At 49.2% G+C, this 19832-nt stretch overlaps 1 protein-coding gene across 3 annotated transcripts in view; it reads left to right on the top strand.

Moving 5' to 3' along the window:
- The window catches only part of KBTBD12 (kelch repeat and BTB domain containing 12), a 48803-nt gene extending 40435 nt beyond the window's left edge, over window positions 1-8368 (top strand). For 2 of the 3 annotated variants that reach the window (XM_045521792.2, XM_010961398.2), the window contains exon 6: window positions 6401-8368. In XM_045521792.2, coding sequence (XP_045377748.1) covers window positions 6401-6582 — 182 coding nt within the window. In that variant the 3' untranslated portion in view covers window positions 6583-8368. The remainder of the gene's footprint in view (window positions 1-6400) is intronic. The other variant, XR_012499784.1, reaches the window with a different exon arrangement.
- Window positions 8369-19832: the final 11464 nt, after the last annotated feature.

The following is a 19832-nucleotide window of genomic DNA, read 5'->3' on the forward strand; positions in this document are numbered from 1 at the left end:
AGGCACCTTGGTGACGACCACGATGCTCACTCCTGCGTTTTCTAGCTCAGCTGTCCCCGGAGTCCTTGTGTGTCCACAAGGAAGGGGTGCTTCCAGGGGGCTCAGCTAACCAAAAACAGGATGAACTTGAAAAAAAACCCACACCCAGACACATCATAATCAAATTTCTAAAACTAAGACAGAAAATCTTTCAGAGCCACAGAAAAACAACAGATAATACATGAGGAAAAATTATTAGAATGACTGTTGATTTCTCAAACCAAAGAGGCCAGAAGACAATGGAACAAAATCTAGGCACTGAAAAGAACCAGCTACCTGGAATTATACATCCAGAAAAAAAAAAAAAAGTTGCCTTCAGAATCGAGGGCAAAATTAAGATCAGACATCCTCAGATGAAGAGAATTTATTGCCAGCAGACCTGCTCCAAAAAAAGAAAGTTACTGAAAATTCTTCAAAAGGAAAGCAAATGGCATCACAGAAAAACTTGGAACCTCAGGGATCCAGGAAGAGAGAGAAAGGGTGAACACCTGAATAGACGTGACGGTGAACGGCAGGTATCGGCAGACTCGCTAACGCTGTCTGATGTGCTCCAGGGCTGGCCGTCGCTCAGAGAGGGTCTCCCTTGTGATGGGAACTAAGCGCGGGGGGGTGGGTCAGCTGAGACGGGGTGGGGGCTCCCGCATCCCACCTGAAGTGATGCCGTGTTCATGCAAAGCGCCTGTTAAAGGGTTTGCAACCCTTAGCACAACTACTAAAAAAAAATAGCCGTATGAAAAAGTGCAGTTGAAAACTCAAAGTTAAGTTAAAAGGAGATCTTTAATATAGTCAAATAATCCAAAAAGAAGAAGGGCAAGGGCAAACGAGGAGCAAAGAAGAAAAAAGAAATAATAAAGCAGTGGACCTAAATTAACATCCTGCTATTTCCATGAAACACGAGGTCTTTATCAGATCATTTCATCTCCTAGACCTTCCACTGTGCTTAGAGAATCTTACTCTCATTTTTTTAAGAAAGTATTTTTCTTAAGAAAATCAAAAAAACTAATTTTCTTGAAAGAAACATTTCCTATTGTAACTCCTGTGTAACTTTTAGTGTAAAACACATTCTATGTTTGGAATAAATATGCTCTGAACATGCAGGATCTTGTTTCCAGTCATTTCGTGGGTGCCAGTGGGCCCACATCCATTCCTGCAACTCGGTGGAAAATGTAAAATCTTGGACCGACTAGCTGAATTTCCAGACAGAGACAGAACGTCACTGTGCCACGTCATAACACACGAGGTACCGGAAAGGACTGTCGCCGCCCTCCACCCGTCCGCAGAGACAGCCGCGTGTACTCGAACAGTCATCTGGTTGGTTTGGGTTTGGCCCACTGTTACTGGCCTCCCCCAGCAGCCAAGGTCAGGCCTGCTTGTGACGCTTCTCACCCTCTTCTTTTTGCCTGAGTCAGGAGCTAAATTTTCCCTCCCGCTGTTGCTCTTGCTCTCGCTCCACTAGGGAGGGTGGGCAGCACCTCTCGCCCGAAAACAAGCCAACTGGCTGGACGCACCAGGTCAGCCTGTGGCCAGTTATCCGTCTTGCGATTCACGATTTACCACAGACCTGCTCACAGTGAAACAGAACTTGGCATGGCTTATAGAGACACACACAACACAGTAAGACAGAAATTAAAACAATCAGGAAGTGGGGTGAAGGGAAAATAAAGACAGAAAAATAAAATCAAGCAAGACGTGAGTAGAGTCGCCCCAAGCTCTGGTGCGGCGGCTGCCTGCGGCCCCCCAGCTCATCTCCGTCCCGCTGGAGGCCCTGCTCCGGACATGCAGTGTCCTTGAGGTGAACAAACCACTGCGAGAGGGACACACCTTTTAAACGAGGGGACATCTCTCCCCACAGCCTGTGTAATGTACAGGGTTGTGGGAAATGCTCAGTAATATTCCTGTAATAAATAAAACGCGTCAGCATTTCACCAAAGAGCAGGTCAGGAAAAAAATCCTCACTTTTCAGTCGTCTGACCGTCTCACTGAACTGAAGGATGTGGTGCTTCTCAAATTCTTCCACTGAAGTAGCTCCAACAACAGAGAGCACCCCTAAGATGCAGGGGGTACAGCTGAGGAGGCCTGCCACCTCATGGAATGCCTTTGGCATCTCATCACTTACTCAAAAATCACCTGAGCTCAGGATCTACTTCAGATGAAGTGCTGTTTCCCACTGCTGACCATCAGAGGCGGCGGCTGCCGGCACAGAGTCTCCTTCAGTGAGCAGGAGGCTGTTGTGCCGAGTGTGTGTAATTTCCGGAGAACTGACTGACAGAGCTGAAGCTGAGTTCAGCCAGCCCCCTTCTTCCTTGTCAGAGCCAGAGCATTTCAGGAGCCCAGGTGGACACAGGTGCCGACCACTGTCTCCCTGCCCTGAGCACCACTGGGATGCAAACTCGGGAGCGCCCCGGGAGCGGCCACGGAGACAGGAGCAGGGTCAGGCACTCCTGGGCAGAAGCCCTGACGGGGTGTGTCCCTCCTGAGAGGCCAAGCCCCCGGCCACACGAAAGCCTGTGACCCAGTCCGCATGCCCTTCACGGTCAAGAAAGCTCACTCATCGCTCTGCCACCAGTGTGGTCGTTTCCACTCCACGTAAAGGAGAGACTCCTAGGAAACATGGTGACGTGCACGCATGGTTTGAGAAAATAAGTCTCCCCAGTAAGCACCGAAATGAGCAGAAGGAAGCAACATGAGTGGACAAACCCCGTCTACTCTGAACTTTCACAAGGCCCCAGCCGGCATTAATTTGAATGAGGACACCTGTTAGCTAAAACAAAACGAAACCAAAACCCCAGGCGCGGCGATGGTAAAAGACATGTTCCAAGACAAGGGCAGTAAATGAGGCAGAGAAGGCGGTTCCACCTGGACAGAAGGACAGGTACGGGGAGGAGGCAGTCTGGACGTTTCCCTCTGACAGACAGTCCCGGGTCGGACCTGCCAGCCCCTCACCGCCATGCTTCAGTGGGATGGTGGTTCTAGGCACCGCCAGCCTCGGGGTGGGAAGACAGTGGTGGCGCCGCGGCCCCGGTAGCCACTCGCCCCCTTCCTTCCAGCCCCCTCGAGCTGGGGAGCCCCCGTTCTGCCAGAGCCAGCCAGAATCAGCGGCTGCTGGTGCTGCCGAGAGCTGACTGTCTAATTCCAGAGGTGAGGTCCTTCTGCATTTAACAACACAACTCTGAGATACACAAAACAGAAACTATACAGACCGTATGATAAATGGATAAAGCCACAAGAACTGCATGGACATTTCCCAGAAACTGACAGATTAAAAGATTTGTTTTAAAACTAAAGCAAAAAAAACTTTTTTTGCCCCTTTGTGTCTAAGTTTTAATTTAACCTAATTACAATTAAATAAAAGTTAAAAATCAGTTCCTCAGTCTCACTAGCTACATTTCAGACTACTCAGTACCACACGTGTCTAGTGGTTACTGGATCAGACACTGTGGACTACAGAACATCTCCCTCACCACAGAAAGTTGAATTGGGCAGAGCTGGTACCACAATGTGATGTATAAACATCCATCCATCCAGACATACATATTCAGCATAAAAAAGGAGGAAATCCTGTCATTTGCCACACAAGGAAGAACCTGGAGAACATTAAGTGAAATAATCCAGACATAGAAAAACACACCACATGAGCTCACTGACATGTGGGATGTAAAACAATCAAACCCACCAAGGCAGAGAGGAGAATGGCGGTTGCCAGGGACTTGGGGAGGGGAAATGGGGAGATTTCGGTCCAAAGGCAGAGACTTGCAGCTCTAAGGCGAGTAAGTCCTGGGGACCTGGTGCACGGCATGGTGGCTGCAGCTGATAACCCTGTGCTGGGTTAGTTTGCTACGAGAGTAGACCGTAAGTGCTCCAAACACACACACACACACGACTATGAGGTGATGGATGTGTGACTCAGCTTGAGTGTGGCGATCAGTTCACAATGTCTACACGTCTCAATCGTCGTATCATACACCTTGAATATATATGATTTTTTGGTCACTTATACCCCAATAAAGCTGGAAGAAGTAAATACTTTCATACCCGATTTTGTGATATCTTCCTTAAAGAGGGCCTCCCAAGTCGTATAAGCTGCAGGTCCCACAGAGCCTGCCTCCTCCGCCTGGCCCCATTAACAAGCTGCAGGAAACAGGCCCGCGCGTCCTTCCTCGCTGGACAGAGCTTGGTGGGCTCGGCTCTGAGGCTCACAGGCCTGGCTGTGAATTCCAGCTCTGCCACCCCAGCTGTGCCTGTGGGTGGGCCACGTGCCCTCCCAGGCCTTGACCCCTAGTCTGAAAACAGGGGTACGCCAGTGCCTGCCCCATGGGGCGCTATGATGCGGCGTCTCAAACAGCCGGCACGAGGAGCACAGTGTGGCGCAACGAGGATCAGCTCTGGCTAAGGTGTCGGTGTTTGGGGAGTGAAGGTTCTTCCAGGAAATGTAGGTAAAAAAAAGACATTTTCAGACAAACAAAAGCTGATGGAGTTTGCCCTAAGAGCACGTCCTCTGAAGTATGTATTTCAGCATAAGGAAAATTGTCCCGGATGAAAAGTCTGAGACGCAAGAAAGAAAGAAGAGCAATGCAAGTGTAAACATGTGGGTACCTGCATGAGCATCTACTTTACAGAACAATAAATGTCTGGTGGACTTAACAGACATTTAATGAAAACGCACCTCAGCAACAGCTAATAAACTGGGAGGGAAGTAAATGTAATTAAACCATTCTAAGGCCCTCCAAAAAAGGGTCAAGGTATTGATCATCTTCAGATCTTGGTAAACTGGGTGTGCACGTTTTAATCTAGGATAACCACCCACCAAAAGATCAGAAACACGGTTTATAATTTCTGAGTCAGTGGAGGAGAAGCAATGGAATGATAAAAAAAAAACAAAAAACTCAGTTGATCCAAAAGACAGCATTAGAGGAGAAAAGAAAGAACAAGTGATACAAGGACAGTCCACAAATGGGATGTCAGACTTAAACCAAAATATTTCAGTAATTGCATTAAATGTAAATGTATTAAACACTCTAGTTAAAAGACAAAGATTATCAGAATGGTCTTTAAAGTCGTACTTCTTAACTTCTTACTAGTTATGATATTAGTCAAAAGAATTCTAATGGAACTTATTCTAGAGCAAGACGGTCACAAATGACACATTTATAAATGACAAAATTTGTATTTATTTTAATAATAGATTCAAAATGTTTACCCTAGAAACTGACAGAACTAAAAGAAGAAACAGACAAATCCATAATCTCAGTGGGATATTTTAACACAGCTCTCTATTTTAACACTGACAGAGCAAGTCCACAGAAATCAGTAAATACATAGAAGATTTGGATAACGTGACCTAATGAACATATATTAACAACTACAAACCCACATCCTTTACAAGCACACGTAGACCTTTCTCAAGTATTGACCTTCATATGCCAGCACTGGGCAGTTGTACACACATTATTTCCTTCAATCGTCATGAAATGGTGAAGTGGACGTCTGGGCTGGAAACCTGTTTGGCCCCTCAGCCCACCTGTCCCCTTCCCTGTCTTGCTCTGTGTCCTGCAAGCTGACCTGTGCTGACTGCACTCCCCAAGTTCCAGCTCCCATTCCTTCTTCTGTCACCTCCCAGGTGGCGATGGCCCTGGCTGTTCTCAGTCCTGAGGTTCTGTGCCATCCCTTTGGGTCTTCCTAAACGCTGCCCATGCCTTTCCAACAGTCCTTTTGCCAAAATCTCTTAAATTGCCCAGTTAGTGTGCCATGTTTCCTGTAGGACCCTGGCTGTCAATCAGCATCCTGTCTACATTTAAGGCAAGATAAGCTCAGGGAGGTCAGTGACTCACACAAATCACGTGACCTCCTCTCACGGGCGTAGAAATAAGGAGTTTCCTCCCTTGCTGGCACCTTTAACAAACTGTTATCATGACCCTGGAACACCTCTTTGACTTTAGACAACAGTGCCCTGTATGTCTGATTAACTCTTAAATGTGAGTTGTAATTTGGCCTTTTTTTTTTAAGCTCAGTTTTTCTAAAAAAAAAATTTTTTGGCAGGGAAGGTAATTATTCTTTATTTCTTTTTATTATTACTATTATTTTTAATGGAGGTACTGGGGACTGAACCCAGGACCTTGTGCATACCAAGCATGTGCTCTACTACTGAGCTCTACCCTCCCTGCTGTAATGTGGCCTTCCTTAGAAATTCCTTAAATATCAGGAACACTGTGACTTCCATATAAAGCATCTGTTTGGCTGTTTGCTAATTGATTTCTGGTGCACAGTGCCTTTTAGAGGAAGCTGTTTAATAGTGATGACCGCCTCTGAATTCAACACTGCTGTGGTATCTGACACCTTGACTTCCGACTTTGCTGTTTTTCAGATCGCCATGAGGTTATCTCCAAAGAGATACTGGAGCTGGACCCCTGGGAGAACCAGTGGAATGTTGTAGCGGTCGACGTCCTCATGCACGACAGCTATGACGTCTGCCTGGTGGCCAGGATGAACCCCCGTGACCTCATCCCCCCGCCTTCAGATTTGGTGGAAGAAGGTGGGGGGCACTGAGGTTGGCATCGCTGCGGGACCTCCTGTGGTGTCTGAGAGGCACCAGGAAGGGGGAGCCCATGGCACCTGTCTGTCACCCGTAACATGCATTGCATGCGTAGTGGCCCCGGGCAGGGCAACGTGTGCTGGGCGCTGCAGAGGGAGTGTGCACAGTTCCCTCAGGGACCTAGTGTTTGCAGTATCTTCCCCAGGGCTGGAAGGTGGGGATGGAGCTGCCTGCTTCAGTCCACTTCCAGAATATAATTTAGGGATGACATTTAAACAACACATGGGGAAATTTCTTACCGTCTATACCTCTGGAAGCAGGTGGATCCAAAGAAGGCATTTTGGTAGCTGTTCTTCACCAACTTCTCAAGAGTTTCACGGCACAAGGCTGTTTTCTAAGCAGGAATGGTTAATAAACTCCCCAAACTCTCCCCAGGGAGACGACCCCAGACAAAGGAGTCCTCTCTGGAGCAGAACCATGTGACTGTGGTGACCTTTAGCCTGTGTCCCCAGGTTCCAGCTGCTCATCCGTGCAGGACAGGCAGGTCCACGGACCCTGGAGCCAGATGGAAACCTGTGTCTGCCAACATGGAGGGGGCGGTGAGACCCCGGGTGGGTGGTCTTGAGAAAGCTAGACTCCAGGAGGGCCGGGCCACGCCTGCCTGTCTGCAGCTGCACCCTAAGGGCCCATGGGCAGGTCTTCTGGTGGCCAGTGGGGCAGCATTGCTCACTCTCCGTCTCTGAGGATGCCCAGGAGTCTGTGTGTAGGCGAGCTAACTCTCCTCCCTGGTGGAGGGTTACACTCTGTGATTCACTTTATTGGTGACGAAGCCTCCACAGGTCTCTGCCTCCTCCACATCCTCTTAAGGGAGCCACTGCACCCGCTCCTCCCACGTGACCCCAGAGGGAGCCGCCCAGCCCAGGTCAGGGCGGCCTTGCTGGCGGGGCGTGCGAATTTCTGATGCACTGGGTTTGGGATCCGGGCTCTCATCCCAGCTCTGCTGCTTAGCACAGGATAAACGTTCTAAAGCCTTTTCCTCCTCCTGTGCAGAAGGGGAAGAAAAGCATCTGCAGGGCTGACTGAGTGAGAAAACGCTGAGCCCAGGGCCTGCGAGACGCGAGAACAAGAGATGCTCTTTAGCGGCAGCTACTTTCATTCTCGTTATTCTCGTGATCAGCGTTTCCCACAGCACAGCACCCAGAACACCCAGTCCTGGGTGGGGGGGTCTTGGGGTCTTGGAGGAGGGGGATGCGCACGGGCTCTGAGACGGCTCTTGAGCCCCAGCCCCTCGGCTCCGCCAGGTCCAGGTCGGGTGCTGACGAGCCTGCGTGTCTTGTAAGCCCTCTGAGTGCTGCTTCTCTGACGGTCTGATTCTGACCCCCTCTTCTTGGACTCGGGTGTCTGATTCTGCCCCCCTCTTCTTGGACTCGGGTGTCTGATTCTGCCCCCCTCTTCTTGGACTCAGTTGGAGGCTCAGCTTTAGACGTCTTGCTGTCACTCCCCTTTCCCCTTTAACTGACGGCTGTCCCCACACGGCATGGAGGACTCTTCCACAACTGGGACTATTTGCCAGTTCTCATCTTCGGGAGACAGGACGGTCTGGCGCTGAGGAGGGGTGCACGGGGGGCTGTGAGCTGCACGCTGAGGCTGACAGAAGCCGCAGCTGCCAGCCACGCCCGGCTCCGTCTGTGCTCACCAGGGAGGTGCCGCTTTCTCACTGATGAGCTTCACAACAAGCAAACGCTTTAAGAGGAATCATGAAAGTCCATTAATAAAAGATTGCCTGCATTTTGATTTTTACACTGCAGTCCGACGGAACTCTCATTTGAGGTGGGTGGTGTTGGCACTTCCTGGGCAGGAACCAGAGGGGATGACCAGCCACGAGGTGCTTGGGAGCAAGGCTGACGTGTAAGGTGGGCAGGCGGCATGAGGGGGTCCCGTTTCCAGGTTGGCTGAAGCACCAGAGGAAGCCAAGAAGAGGAAAGGAGGCCAATCACAGAAGTCCTCAAAGGCCACCCCAAGGAGTCGGGCCTTTATGCCTATGCTGGGGGCAAGGAAGCCCCTGTCGCCTCGTGTAGACCAGTGGGTGAGAGGGGACACGGCAGATGGGGAGGTGGCTTCGCAGGAGCCCACGTCTCGGCTGAACCAGCCTGTAGTGGTGGTGGTGGGGGGGAGCCGTGTGGTCCAGTACAGCCAGGAATGGGGACATCAGCAGTCTGCCCAAGGGTCAGGGCAGGGGATGCTGGGAACTTGACCACAAGACATGGCGGGTCACCCAAAACCAAAGACCAGAAAACCTTTCAAGGGGTGGAACAAACCTAGCAGGAAATCCTTGGGACCGTGCGTTAGACAAAGAGTTCTTAGACGTGACACCAAAAGCACAATCCATAAAACAAAAACCTGACAAATTGGACTTTATCAAAATGAAGAACTTATGTTCTTCAAAAGATACTGTTTAGAGAGTGAAAAGATAAGTGAATGACAAGGAGAAAATAATTACATTATTACATATCTGATATAGGATCTCTAACCAGAATACGTAAAGAACTCTCAAAACTCAGTAATATAAAAACCTAAACAACCCATTGTTTTTAACGGGCAAAAGGTCTGAAAAGATATTCACCAAAAAAAAGCATGTGGACGGCAAACAAGCACATGAAAAGAGGCTCAGTATCATTAATCATTAGGAAAATAAAATTTAAAGCCACAATAACATACCACACGAGAATGACTAAAATTTTTTTAAAAACCTGACCAACTGCTGATAAGGACGCAGAGCAACTGGGATTCTCACACAGCATCGGTGGAAAAGCAAAAGGGCTTTTGTGGCTGAGACAAAGTCTTGCAGTGGAGCCATGACCCAGCAATCCCACTCCCACACATTCACCCGAGAGAAGTGAAGGCTTTGTTTCACACAAAAACCTGCACACAAATGTTTAAAGTGGTTTTTCTCATAATTATCTCAAACCGGAAGCACCCAACTGTCATTCACCTGGAGGATGAGTCAGCAGACGGTGACACATGGTGCAACAGAGCATGACTCTGCCGCAGGAGGCAGGAGCCGCAGAGACTCACAACGACGTGGGTGAGTCCCAGAGGCACTGCCCTGAGTGTCACTACATGGCTGCACGTACGTGACGTTCTAAAGAAGGCAACACTGCAGGGAACAGACCACGTGTCCACGGCCAACAGGGGCTGAGAGTGGGGCAGGGGCCGACCACAGGGGGCATGGGGAGCCGGGGTGATGGGACGCCTGCATCTCGATTGTGGGGGCGGCTGTGTGTATCCATTTGTCAGAATCTACAGAAGCACACAGGAAGAAAGGTAAATTCTAATGCACGTGTGTTATGCCTTCACATTTTAAAAGAGTTAGTGCAGAGAGTGGAGGTGTGAACTGACCAAGGGAACACAGGTGCACATTCTGGGCAGTGCTGGGGGCCACCTGAGGTTGGGTGGACTCATGGGGCAGCCAGTCTGCCCAGTAACGTCCAGCTCCACAGGCCAGCAAGGAGAAAGCACATGGCTGGACTCATCTATGGTTGAGATTTTGCCAGACACGTGCTTTGAAAGACAGGCGCAAGGGCATTAGTTCTATTTGTGCATGTAGTGAAGTGATCACCACAATGCATCTAGTTAACATGCCACCATACAAAATTACACAATCTGTGTATGTGGCTCTCTTAGATCACAGGCCATTAGTTCTTATGTACTGAAATGTTGGACCACAGAGGGAAGGGGAGAGGTCAGAGGGCACTGATGGGAAAGTGAAGGCCTGGAACCTCCCAGGGATGTGGGACCAGCCAGCTCAGAAGTAGTTCGACGGGCTCCCGTGGGCTTTCAGGACCTCTAAGGACCCTTCCAATTCTAAATTCTGGGGTGCTGTGGGATAATTATAACCAGACAGTTGTGCCCATGGATTTCCAAGGTACAACACACCAAGGAAGCAGATGGTGTAAAGGAATCGGTCCCAACCTGGGGGAGGGGGGTGCTGCGATGTGTGGGATTCATCTGAGCAGAGGGGAGGCTGCAGGGTGGGGAGGAGGACAAGGAGGGGAAGGAGGAGGAGGAGGACGCATCCCAGAGAGAGAGGAGTGTGAGAGGCAGGCATAAGCAGGGAAGTATCTGGTGTGATGGGGAGACGGCAGGGCAGTGAGGCTGGGGAGACAGGTGGAGCCTCTGCAGAGAGCTACTGTCTGAGCCCCAGCATGGCTGTGTGGACAGTGCTGTCCTGAAGAACCCCTGTGAGCTCCCAATACCTGTCGGCCTCTTCTTCCATCATGATGTACACCATGGATTTATGGATCTTAGCCAAATACAGAGCCATCTGAAACAATGATTACTCACCCAGACTCAGCAAGTCTGCTCCGAGGTGCAGATCCAGGAGAAATGAAAAGACCCGCACACAGTGTTCAAAGCAGCTCTGTTAAAAAGAGCTCCAGGCTGCATGTACCTGGAGGGAACCCTGATCCAAAAAGACACCTGCACCCCAGTGTTCACAGCAGCACTGTTTACAACAGCCCAGACATGGCAACAGCCTAAACGTCCATCCACAGATGACCGGATGAAGAAGTCGTGGTTTATTCATACAATGGAATGCTGCTCAGCCATAAAAAAGAATAAAATAATACCATTTGCAGCAACATGGATGGATCTGGAGATCATCATTCTAAGTGAAGTTAAGTCAGAAAGAGAAAAAAATACCATATAGTATCACTTATATGTGGAATCTAAAAGAAGGCACAAATGAGCTTATTTACAAAACAGAAACAGACTCACAGACAGAAAATAAACTCATGGGTACCGGCAGGGGTGGGAAGGGGTAAATTGGGAGTTCGGGATTTGCAGATACTATTATATACAAAATAGATAAACAACAAGTTCATACTGTAGAGCACAGGGAACTATATTCAGTATCTTGCAGTCACTTATAATGAGAAAGAATATGAAAAGAACATATGTATGTGTATGTGTGACTGAAACATTATGCTGTGCACCAGAAATCGACACAACACTGTAAACTGACTGTACTTCAGTAAAAAAAAAAATAGCCCCAAACTGGAAACAACCCAGACATTCATCAGCAAGAGCAGGGACACATAAACACCACAAAGCATTTCAAAAAAAAAAAAAAAAAACAAAGAGCAAGGTACCGCACATGCTACAGCAGAGACGAATCTCATAGATGCGAGGTCTGGGGGAGAAGCCGGACGCAAAAGACCCCAGACTGAACGTTTGAATGTATTCAAAGTTCCAAAAGTCACCAACAGCAACGGAGCTGGGTAGTTCTTACCTGGGGGAGGTCTGGTGCCTGGGAGCCGCACACGGGAGCCTGCGGAGGAGGCGCCAAGGGTCTCTCTTGGTCCTGGACGTGGTGACCCAGGTACAGACACATGCACACATTCTTTAAGCTGAGTATTTGAACGCTCTGCATTTTTCTGGGTGTGAGCTACACATGCCCCAGCCTCCCCTGCAGCTGTGTGTGACAAAAGACTAAATTCTGGCCTATGAGATATATGTGGAAACTGTGTGAACAATTTCTAGAGAGGATCTTGGAAGGAAGGAAGTGTAACTGTTCCCTTCCTCCTTCCTGCTGGTGCTTGAGCAGCCTTTTTGGACTATGAGGTGTATGTGGCAGAACAACAACACAGAAGGAGCCTAGGCCTCTGAAACCACTGAGCGTGGTAGCACACCTGGAATGGCTACTTCCAGACTTCTTGAAAGTGAGAGAAATGAAACTTTATCACGTCTGAGCTGCTCTTATTTGGGGTTTTCTGTAATAAGCAGCCAAACCTAATCAACTGAATACGGACACCGCCGAGGACAACTGGGCAACAGACAGGAGAGCTCTAGCTGTGGAGGGCGAGCTGGACAGGGCCACCTGGGAGACAGGAAGGGGAGTCGCTGGGTGGTGCATCTGTCAGGGCAGTGATGGCAGGGGACGGGCCCAGAAGACGTTGAGGAGGCCAGTACTGCATGTGGACGTGCTGACCACAGCCGAGGCATCAGGGGAGTGTTGATTCTGTTAAACACACTAGGAAACAAGACAAGGAGAAGATTTGTGAAGCGAGATAATGACCTTGATTTTCCTTTCTTGTTCATGTCCTAATTTTCTGAGTCCTTTTAGACCCACACAAGTGTCCACTGGGCTCGTGTTAACAAAAGACAGCTTTTCACAGCACCCAAGAGTCGTGATCCGTGAGGGCAAAGGGGAGCCGTCAGTTACCGACCGCTTCAGCAAGCACCCTACGTGCTAAGTACTTCACACACTCGCTCCCTGGTTCTCTGGGCCCTGCCACCAGGGAGAGTCTCCTCCATTACTCCTCCTTCATAGTTCAGGAGACCACGACTCAGGTGAAGCTCCTGCCAGCAAGGCCAGAGTTCATCAGAGACCTGGATTTGAAGCCAGGCCTCTGACTCCAAAACCTGAACTCAGAATCCTGACAACAGAGCTCTTCATTAGATCTTTCTGTCATTTTGCCCCAACCCTCACCCTGAAGGGGACAGCCAGGAGGCAGTGAGGAGCAGTGGCCTCAGATCTACAGGCCTGGGCCCCAGTCCCTCTGCTAAGGACGGAGCTAATTTTTGTCATGATGCTGTCAGTTGGGTCCCCCAGGGTTCCAGGAAGCAGGTGCTGAAACAGAGTTAGGAGTGTCCAAAAGGTTTATGGGGGAGTAACCTCCGGGAAAGGAGATGGGGTTGGGCAGGGAGGTCCCTGGCAGAGCAGAAAGGAGAGGCCCCTGGACCATGGTCTTCTGTGACTGACAGGGGCCCTCCAGGGGCCAGACCATGATGCTGGCCCAGGAACTCACAGATGACCCACGCCTCCAAGGGGGTCTGGGAATACGTCTTGTCTGCTCTCTCGTCTACGGACCTCACCACACCTGAATGAGCTGAGAATTGCCCACCCCTCTCTACTGGGAGGGAACTGGGACCTGCCATGGTTCACTAACCCCCAACATCCTCACCCCAAAGCTGTGGCGTGGAAAGTTATTTTGAATAACCAAAAGGTGGAAAACAACCCAAGTGGCCATCAATGGATGAATGGATAAACAAAATGTGGTCTATACATGCAATGGAATATTATTCAGCCTTAAAAAGGAAGGAAATTCTGACACCAGTGATGACATAGATGAACCTTGAGGACATCAGTGAAATGAGCCAGTCACAAAAAGATAAGTACTGTGAGACCGCACCTACATGAACGACCTAGAGCTATTAGCTTCACAGAGACAGAGTAGGGTGGTGGGCACCAGGGGCTGGGGCAGAGGGTGGGGAGTTAGTGGTTAATGGGTAAAGAGTGTCAGTTTTGCAAGATGGAAGAGTTCTGGAGATGGATGGTGGTGATGGCTGCACAATAATGTGAATGTTCTTAGTGCCACTGACCTGGACCCCTAAAAATGGTTAAGATCGTATGTTTTATGTTATATGTATATGACACAATTAAAAGTAAAATTAAAAACCACATTCCTCCTTGCAGGGCTATTGTGAGGGCTGAAGGCACAAACGGACATTAAGACACCTGGTCAGTGGGCCTGACACAGTGCAGGCCTCTGTCCATGTTGACCACCCCCAAGCACACTTGCTCCATTTTCCAGCCTGGCACCCTGAGGGGAGGGGGAGGAAGAAAGGTGCAGGGCGGGGACTGAGGCAGGGGCTGCCCACCCACATGGGGCCCACCCGCTAGCCCAGTCAGACCAGTGGCTCTGCCTGCAGCTTGCCCACTGCCAGGTCCCACTCAGACAGAACCCCCCAAGAACTTGGGACAAGTGGCCGTTTTCAACGGTTGGAAACAGCAAGTTCCTATGATTCACAGAACATGGATTTTTCCAAGGGTGAACCTCTGCCTGCCCAGCGGGTCTCCCGACAGCGGCCCAGCCCAGGTAGCCTGCACAGGTGTGAGCACGGCTCACGAGGGGGCAGCAGAGCCCTGTGTGTGCGAGTGTTCGAGTCCGAGAGGGGGGAGGGGGCCGCGGGGGGTGGTCAGGAGAAGCCACTTTGTCTGAATTGGAAGTTTAAACAGTTCCTCTGTGCTCAGCCCCTCAGGTCCCCATCCTCCCGTCCCTGCCGGCCCAGGATGGCGGGGGTGGCTCTGGTAGCAGCAGAGGGCAGGGAAGGCGCCTCTGCTCTCGGGGGTGATGTCCCGGGCTGCCTGCCCTACGGAGGTGAAGGCGGGACGGCGCCTGCTCTCCTCCGCCCCCTCCCCTCCTCCCCGCCCCTCACGCCGACTCCCTTGCTCAGGGCCCAGCAACCACCAGGCTCCCTCCACCCGCCTCCCTCAGCGCTGGCTGCCTCCGGGCCCCGGACTCCCTCTGCCGCTCTTCCATCCAGCGCCCGTCTGCTGCTGTCCACCCACGAGGGGTCGCCTGCGCCCCGCCCGGCGGGCTTCCCCAGGAGAGCGCCCCGCAGGCCCCTCGAGGTGCCTGGGGACGGGGGCCCCCGCCTCTGCCGTCTCCGCCACCGTCCAGGCCCCGCGGGTCAGGAGGGCTGGTTCCCAGCGAGCCGGGGCTGCGCGCGTGGGCTCGGGCGGGCCTCGCGGGTGGAAGGCGCCCCCCGGGGGGGTCACACCGGGGCCGCGTGAACCCAGGAGAACCCTCGCTCGCGGCGAAGTCTCCGCCCACCCCCGAAGGCAGGGCGCTCCGCGAGGGGAAGGGGGCACGGCCGCCGGCCCGTCCCCAGACGCCGGCCCGAAGGGCGGCCGGTACCCGGGAGCTCGTCTCCCCGCTCCGGTCCGCCCGGCGGGCCGCCCTCAGCTTCCCTCCCCCGGCCTTGGCCTCGTCGGGCCGCCGCTGGAGGGCGCGGAGCAGCCCCGCGGGGGTCAGGGGCCGCCCGGGACGCGAGCCGGAGGCGGCCGTCGCGCGAAGCAAGCAGAGGCCGTCCAGTAAAACGAAGCGAACCTCTCCTCCCCGGCCCTGAGTCTAGGTCACCGGTCCGGGGGGGTGGCGTGCAGGGCCCGCGCACCGCACCTCAGGCCAGCTGAGAAGGGGCCGCGACGCCTCAGACTGAGCCGTGCGCAGACCCCGCCCAGCCGCTCCAGCCAGGACGGCGCGGCGGGCCGTGCGCAGAGCGCGTGCGCGGCCCAGCTGCGCGGCCCGTCGGAACCGCCCCGGGAACCCAGCCGCAGGGCGCCCGGGAGGCAGCCGCGCAGGCCTCTCCGGGCGGGTGTGGAGTCTAGAGCTGGAGCGCGCCCTTCCATTCCTTGACCAAATAACAGCGCCTGCCTTCGCTTCTGAACCGCTCAGTCTCGTTCTCTTGGCTCGAGGGTCGCAGCAGGAGGACCCTTGTTGGGGACGGGCTCCAAAGGGTCAGCGATGCTAACAGTGAGGGCTTCTGTGCTGCCATCAGTTGGGAAGGACACTGCCTGGCCATGCAGGGATGCCCACCATCCTGTAGAAAACCACAGACCCCCGGCATGAGGACGGCTGGAGGAGGGTGAGGAACATTCCAGAAGGTCCAGGCGCTGTTCTTTAGGCCTGGGCAGCCTGCATAGGAAGATGCTGTCTTTCAACCTAGCTGAGGACCTGGGCCTTTCGAGTTTAAAATACAGTCTGCAGGGTACCACTTGTTAAGAGTCAAAACAGGTACAGTCCACCTTCAGACAAACGTGGCGATACACACAGAGAACTTTAAACGTGTTTATTGCTTTTGACTTACCCAGAAATTCCCACTTTGGGAATTCTATCCTGAAGAAGTAATAGGCTATGTCATTTTGGTCATCAAGGTATTCATCCCAGCATGATTTACAACAGGAAAAAACCAGCGACCAATCTAAACCCCTAACTTTGGGGAAATCGTTATGTAAAACCGTGGTGCCTCCCTGGATGTACCACCCATGGATATAATATTAAAATGAGTTTGTGGAAAAAAAAATGTTAGTGACAGGAGGAAAATAACATGATATAACCATATTTAGAATACTTAAAACGTGAAAATTAAAAATGATTTAAGTTACAATATAAAAGCAATATACAAAACATGTGGTCACAACTATGTTAAAAGTAGGTAAGGAACAAAGACAAAGGAAACCATCAACACTAAATTCTCTCCAGACGTGAGACTACAAACTTTCAATCACCTGTTGGTACGTTCATGTATCTTCTAACTGAATCATTTTGTAATCAGAAAAAGTGGCTTCTGTTTGTTCAGACTCCTGAGGAAGCCCCATCTACCTACAAGTAAGAAAACATCACTGGCTCCCGTCCGCTCCCGTCCACCCTCTCCTACCTACCTGCTGTGAAACTCAAAGCCTGGCTGAAATCTGAGCCACCCCTGCCTCACTCTGTGCCCAGCGGGTACTGTGGCTGGAGAAGACATTTCAGGACCACAGGCTTGCGGGAGCATGGGCACATTTGGTGGTCAGGGTTCACTCCCACTCTCCAGGTGGGGCTGTCCAGAGAAGACACAGCCTGGAAACCTCAACACAATGCCAGGTCTCTTTAGCAAAATCTGGAAGTCTGGGTCTACCTTCCCACCTGGCAGTAGACGGGGGCGAGTGAGGCCTGACTCTTGAGATTCAGTTTGCCGTGGTCCTCACCCTTCCGTGATGAATATCCAGCTTCCCTTGCTCATTTACGTTACCACCCTGGCCCCAGAGAGCATCTGCATTTGTGAGCCCCACAGGAAGATGTAAAACTCATACGTTACACACATCCACGTTTCCTGCCTTATGAGGGAAGATAATACAGTAAGAATGTACTTCATGTGCATAAACATGCAACAGTGAAAAACAGTGACTCTTGGTCTCTGGTTCCAAGTCACAAAAATCACTTCTTGAAGTAACTTTTAAACAGTTGGCTTAATTCACTATTGTGTTCAATTTCAACCCATGGAGCTTCACAGACCAGTTAGCCACCTCTCAGGATTCAACAAATTGAAAGAACTGAAGTGTTCATTATTCATTTTTTCATCAAAAACCCTTTTTATATTATTGATTAGACAATCCAATAGTTTTTCTCTTGGAATTGATATTTCACTTTGTTTCAGTGTACCTATTTTTTTTTCATATTTACTGTTTCAAAGTTTCCTTGTTTATGTTCCACACTGAATGTGTCTCTCCAAAATTCATGTTAAAGCCTTACCCTTTCCCCAGTGTGGTGGTTTTAGGAGGCAGGGCCTTTGGGAGGTATTAGGGCTTGATGAGGTCATAAGGGCAGAGGTCATAGGGATTAGTCACAAGAGAGCTCGCTGCAAAGTAAGGATTCAAGAAGTTGGCAGTCTGCAAGCCGGGAGAGGGCTCTCACCAGAACCCAACCACCCTGGCACCCTGATCTCAGACTTCTTGCCCCCAGAACTCTGAGAAAGAAATTTCTGTTTTGGTCAATCACCTAGTCTGTGTTCTGCTGTAGCAACCGGAACACACTATAACAACTTGCATATGGTCAATCATTTCATAGTCCACTGAAATAATGCCGGCTCTAAGAAGTAACACATTTTTCTCATAAAGCTTTTTCCATTAAAAAATCTTTTAATGCCAATGCTCTTAAGGACATTTTTTAAATGGATAGCTACCGCACAAGAGAACAGGCAGGTACCACACCTCAGGCCCAGCAGAAAACACGCAGGACCCGCACCTCAGTCCCAGCACAGAGAACGTGCAGGAGCTGCCCATTTCCAGTCACTTCTGCAGCTCTAGCACGTCCGGCTAACCAGCAGGGCTCAGAGCTCACTACTTCATTTGCAGTTCTTTCTGATATTTATTTGATGCATGGTAGTAAATACAATTTATTAAGAAAAATATTAAATATTTAATACTAAAAATATTAAAATTGCTTAACTTAAATCTTGTATTGCTGTATCCAGAATTAATTTGATCACTTAGTGACAAATTAAAATACCCAAAATTGTTTTTTCTAAACTTTTGGCTGAAACTCCAGACTCCTTCTAGCATTATACTGGCACTTTTGGTACAAAATCCAATCTTTTTTAAATTGTAAAATATTCCTATGACATTTTTATAAAACATTTTCCAATAAAATACATATCTATTTTTCCCCACCAACAAAGTTCAATACATTGTATTAAGTGCAGCTCCCAGTGCCATAAGATCAACAAGAGCCTTTTTCAAATGTTGAAATTTGTACTTTCAGCAAGCTTTAAAAACACTTGTATTTAAACAAACAAAACATTTACTTTTATGTCAGACAAATGAAGCTTCTTTGATGATTGAAAATGCACTGCATTATTTTCTTGAAAAAGTTGTCTTTTTCATTAGGTGCATCTGTTTCATAAAAAGTGGGTTCCACAGCACCCATTTCCATATCAGTATTATTCCTTTAGACATTTTAGTAAATCACCGAAATGCTCAATTATATTTAACGATATAGTGCTAAAACTGCCGACAGTACCCTCTATATCTTTTCATTGCTTTATCTTCACTTTGATGACATTTGGGGGAGTTTTAAGTTTTCAGATGTTTAATATATGAAAATGTTTTAAGTTCCTTCCTCATCGATGATCACAACTTTTCTCACTTGAACCACAACCACAATTTTTTAACAGCATCCTGATGAAATTTACATGTTTAACACTTTGATCTTTTAACATAACTTTTGAGCACTATTTGCAGGCAAAATTTGTCATTAGCAATAACTCAAATTCCTGTTTGAAAAATAAATCAAGAAATTTTTCGTTCCAGAACTACAGATTTTATGTAATAAAATGCATTTAATACAAGTTTTATTTTGTGCGGATTCTTGCACAGTATCAAAACAAGTTCCAGGCTGGGACTCACTACTCTTATAATTCCTTCTTTGTTCTTCTGCAGATTAAGATTCACATTTATTATACTTACAAGTATTAAAGATGTATCAAGATTTTGTCTCTTTAAGTATTTGTTTTCAATATTTACATTAAAATCTTAAGTGTATAAAATACAAATACCCTGCACACCTACTATTTTCAAAAGAATTACACTGAGCTAACAATGAAACTATTTTAAGCTAGTGATTCTCCTAAAGCAAGTAGTGTTTTGTTATTACAAGCAAGTTGTTACATGCAACTTAGCCCCAGTCCCTTCAGTGACACAGGTCAGACTGTGACATGAATGTTCCTCAACAGGAGGCCCATTTTCTACGGCACTAATGTTCTAAAACTGTCAGAACAAACCTATGAGTTTACATTAAATTTTATATTAGCTAACTGTAACTGTACAATTTTTCTTTTTTTTTGAAACTTTTCTTATTGAGTAACAGTCATTTTACAATGTTGTGTCAAATTCCAGTGTAGAGCACAACAATTTCTATGATACTATTTACCATGAAGTATTTCA

This window comes from Camelus bactrianus, chromosome 17, assembly GCF_048773025.1.
Source record: "Camelus bactrianus isolate YW-2024 breed Bactrian camel chromosome 17, ASM4877302v1, whole genome shotgun sequence".
In the NCBI taxonomy this organism is placed as follows: Eukaryota; Metazoa; Chordata; class Mammalia; order Artiodactyla; family Camelidae; genus Camelus; species Camelus bactrianus.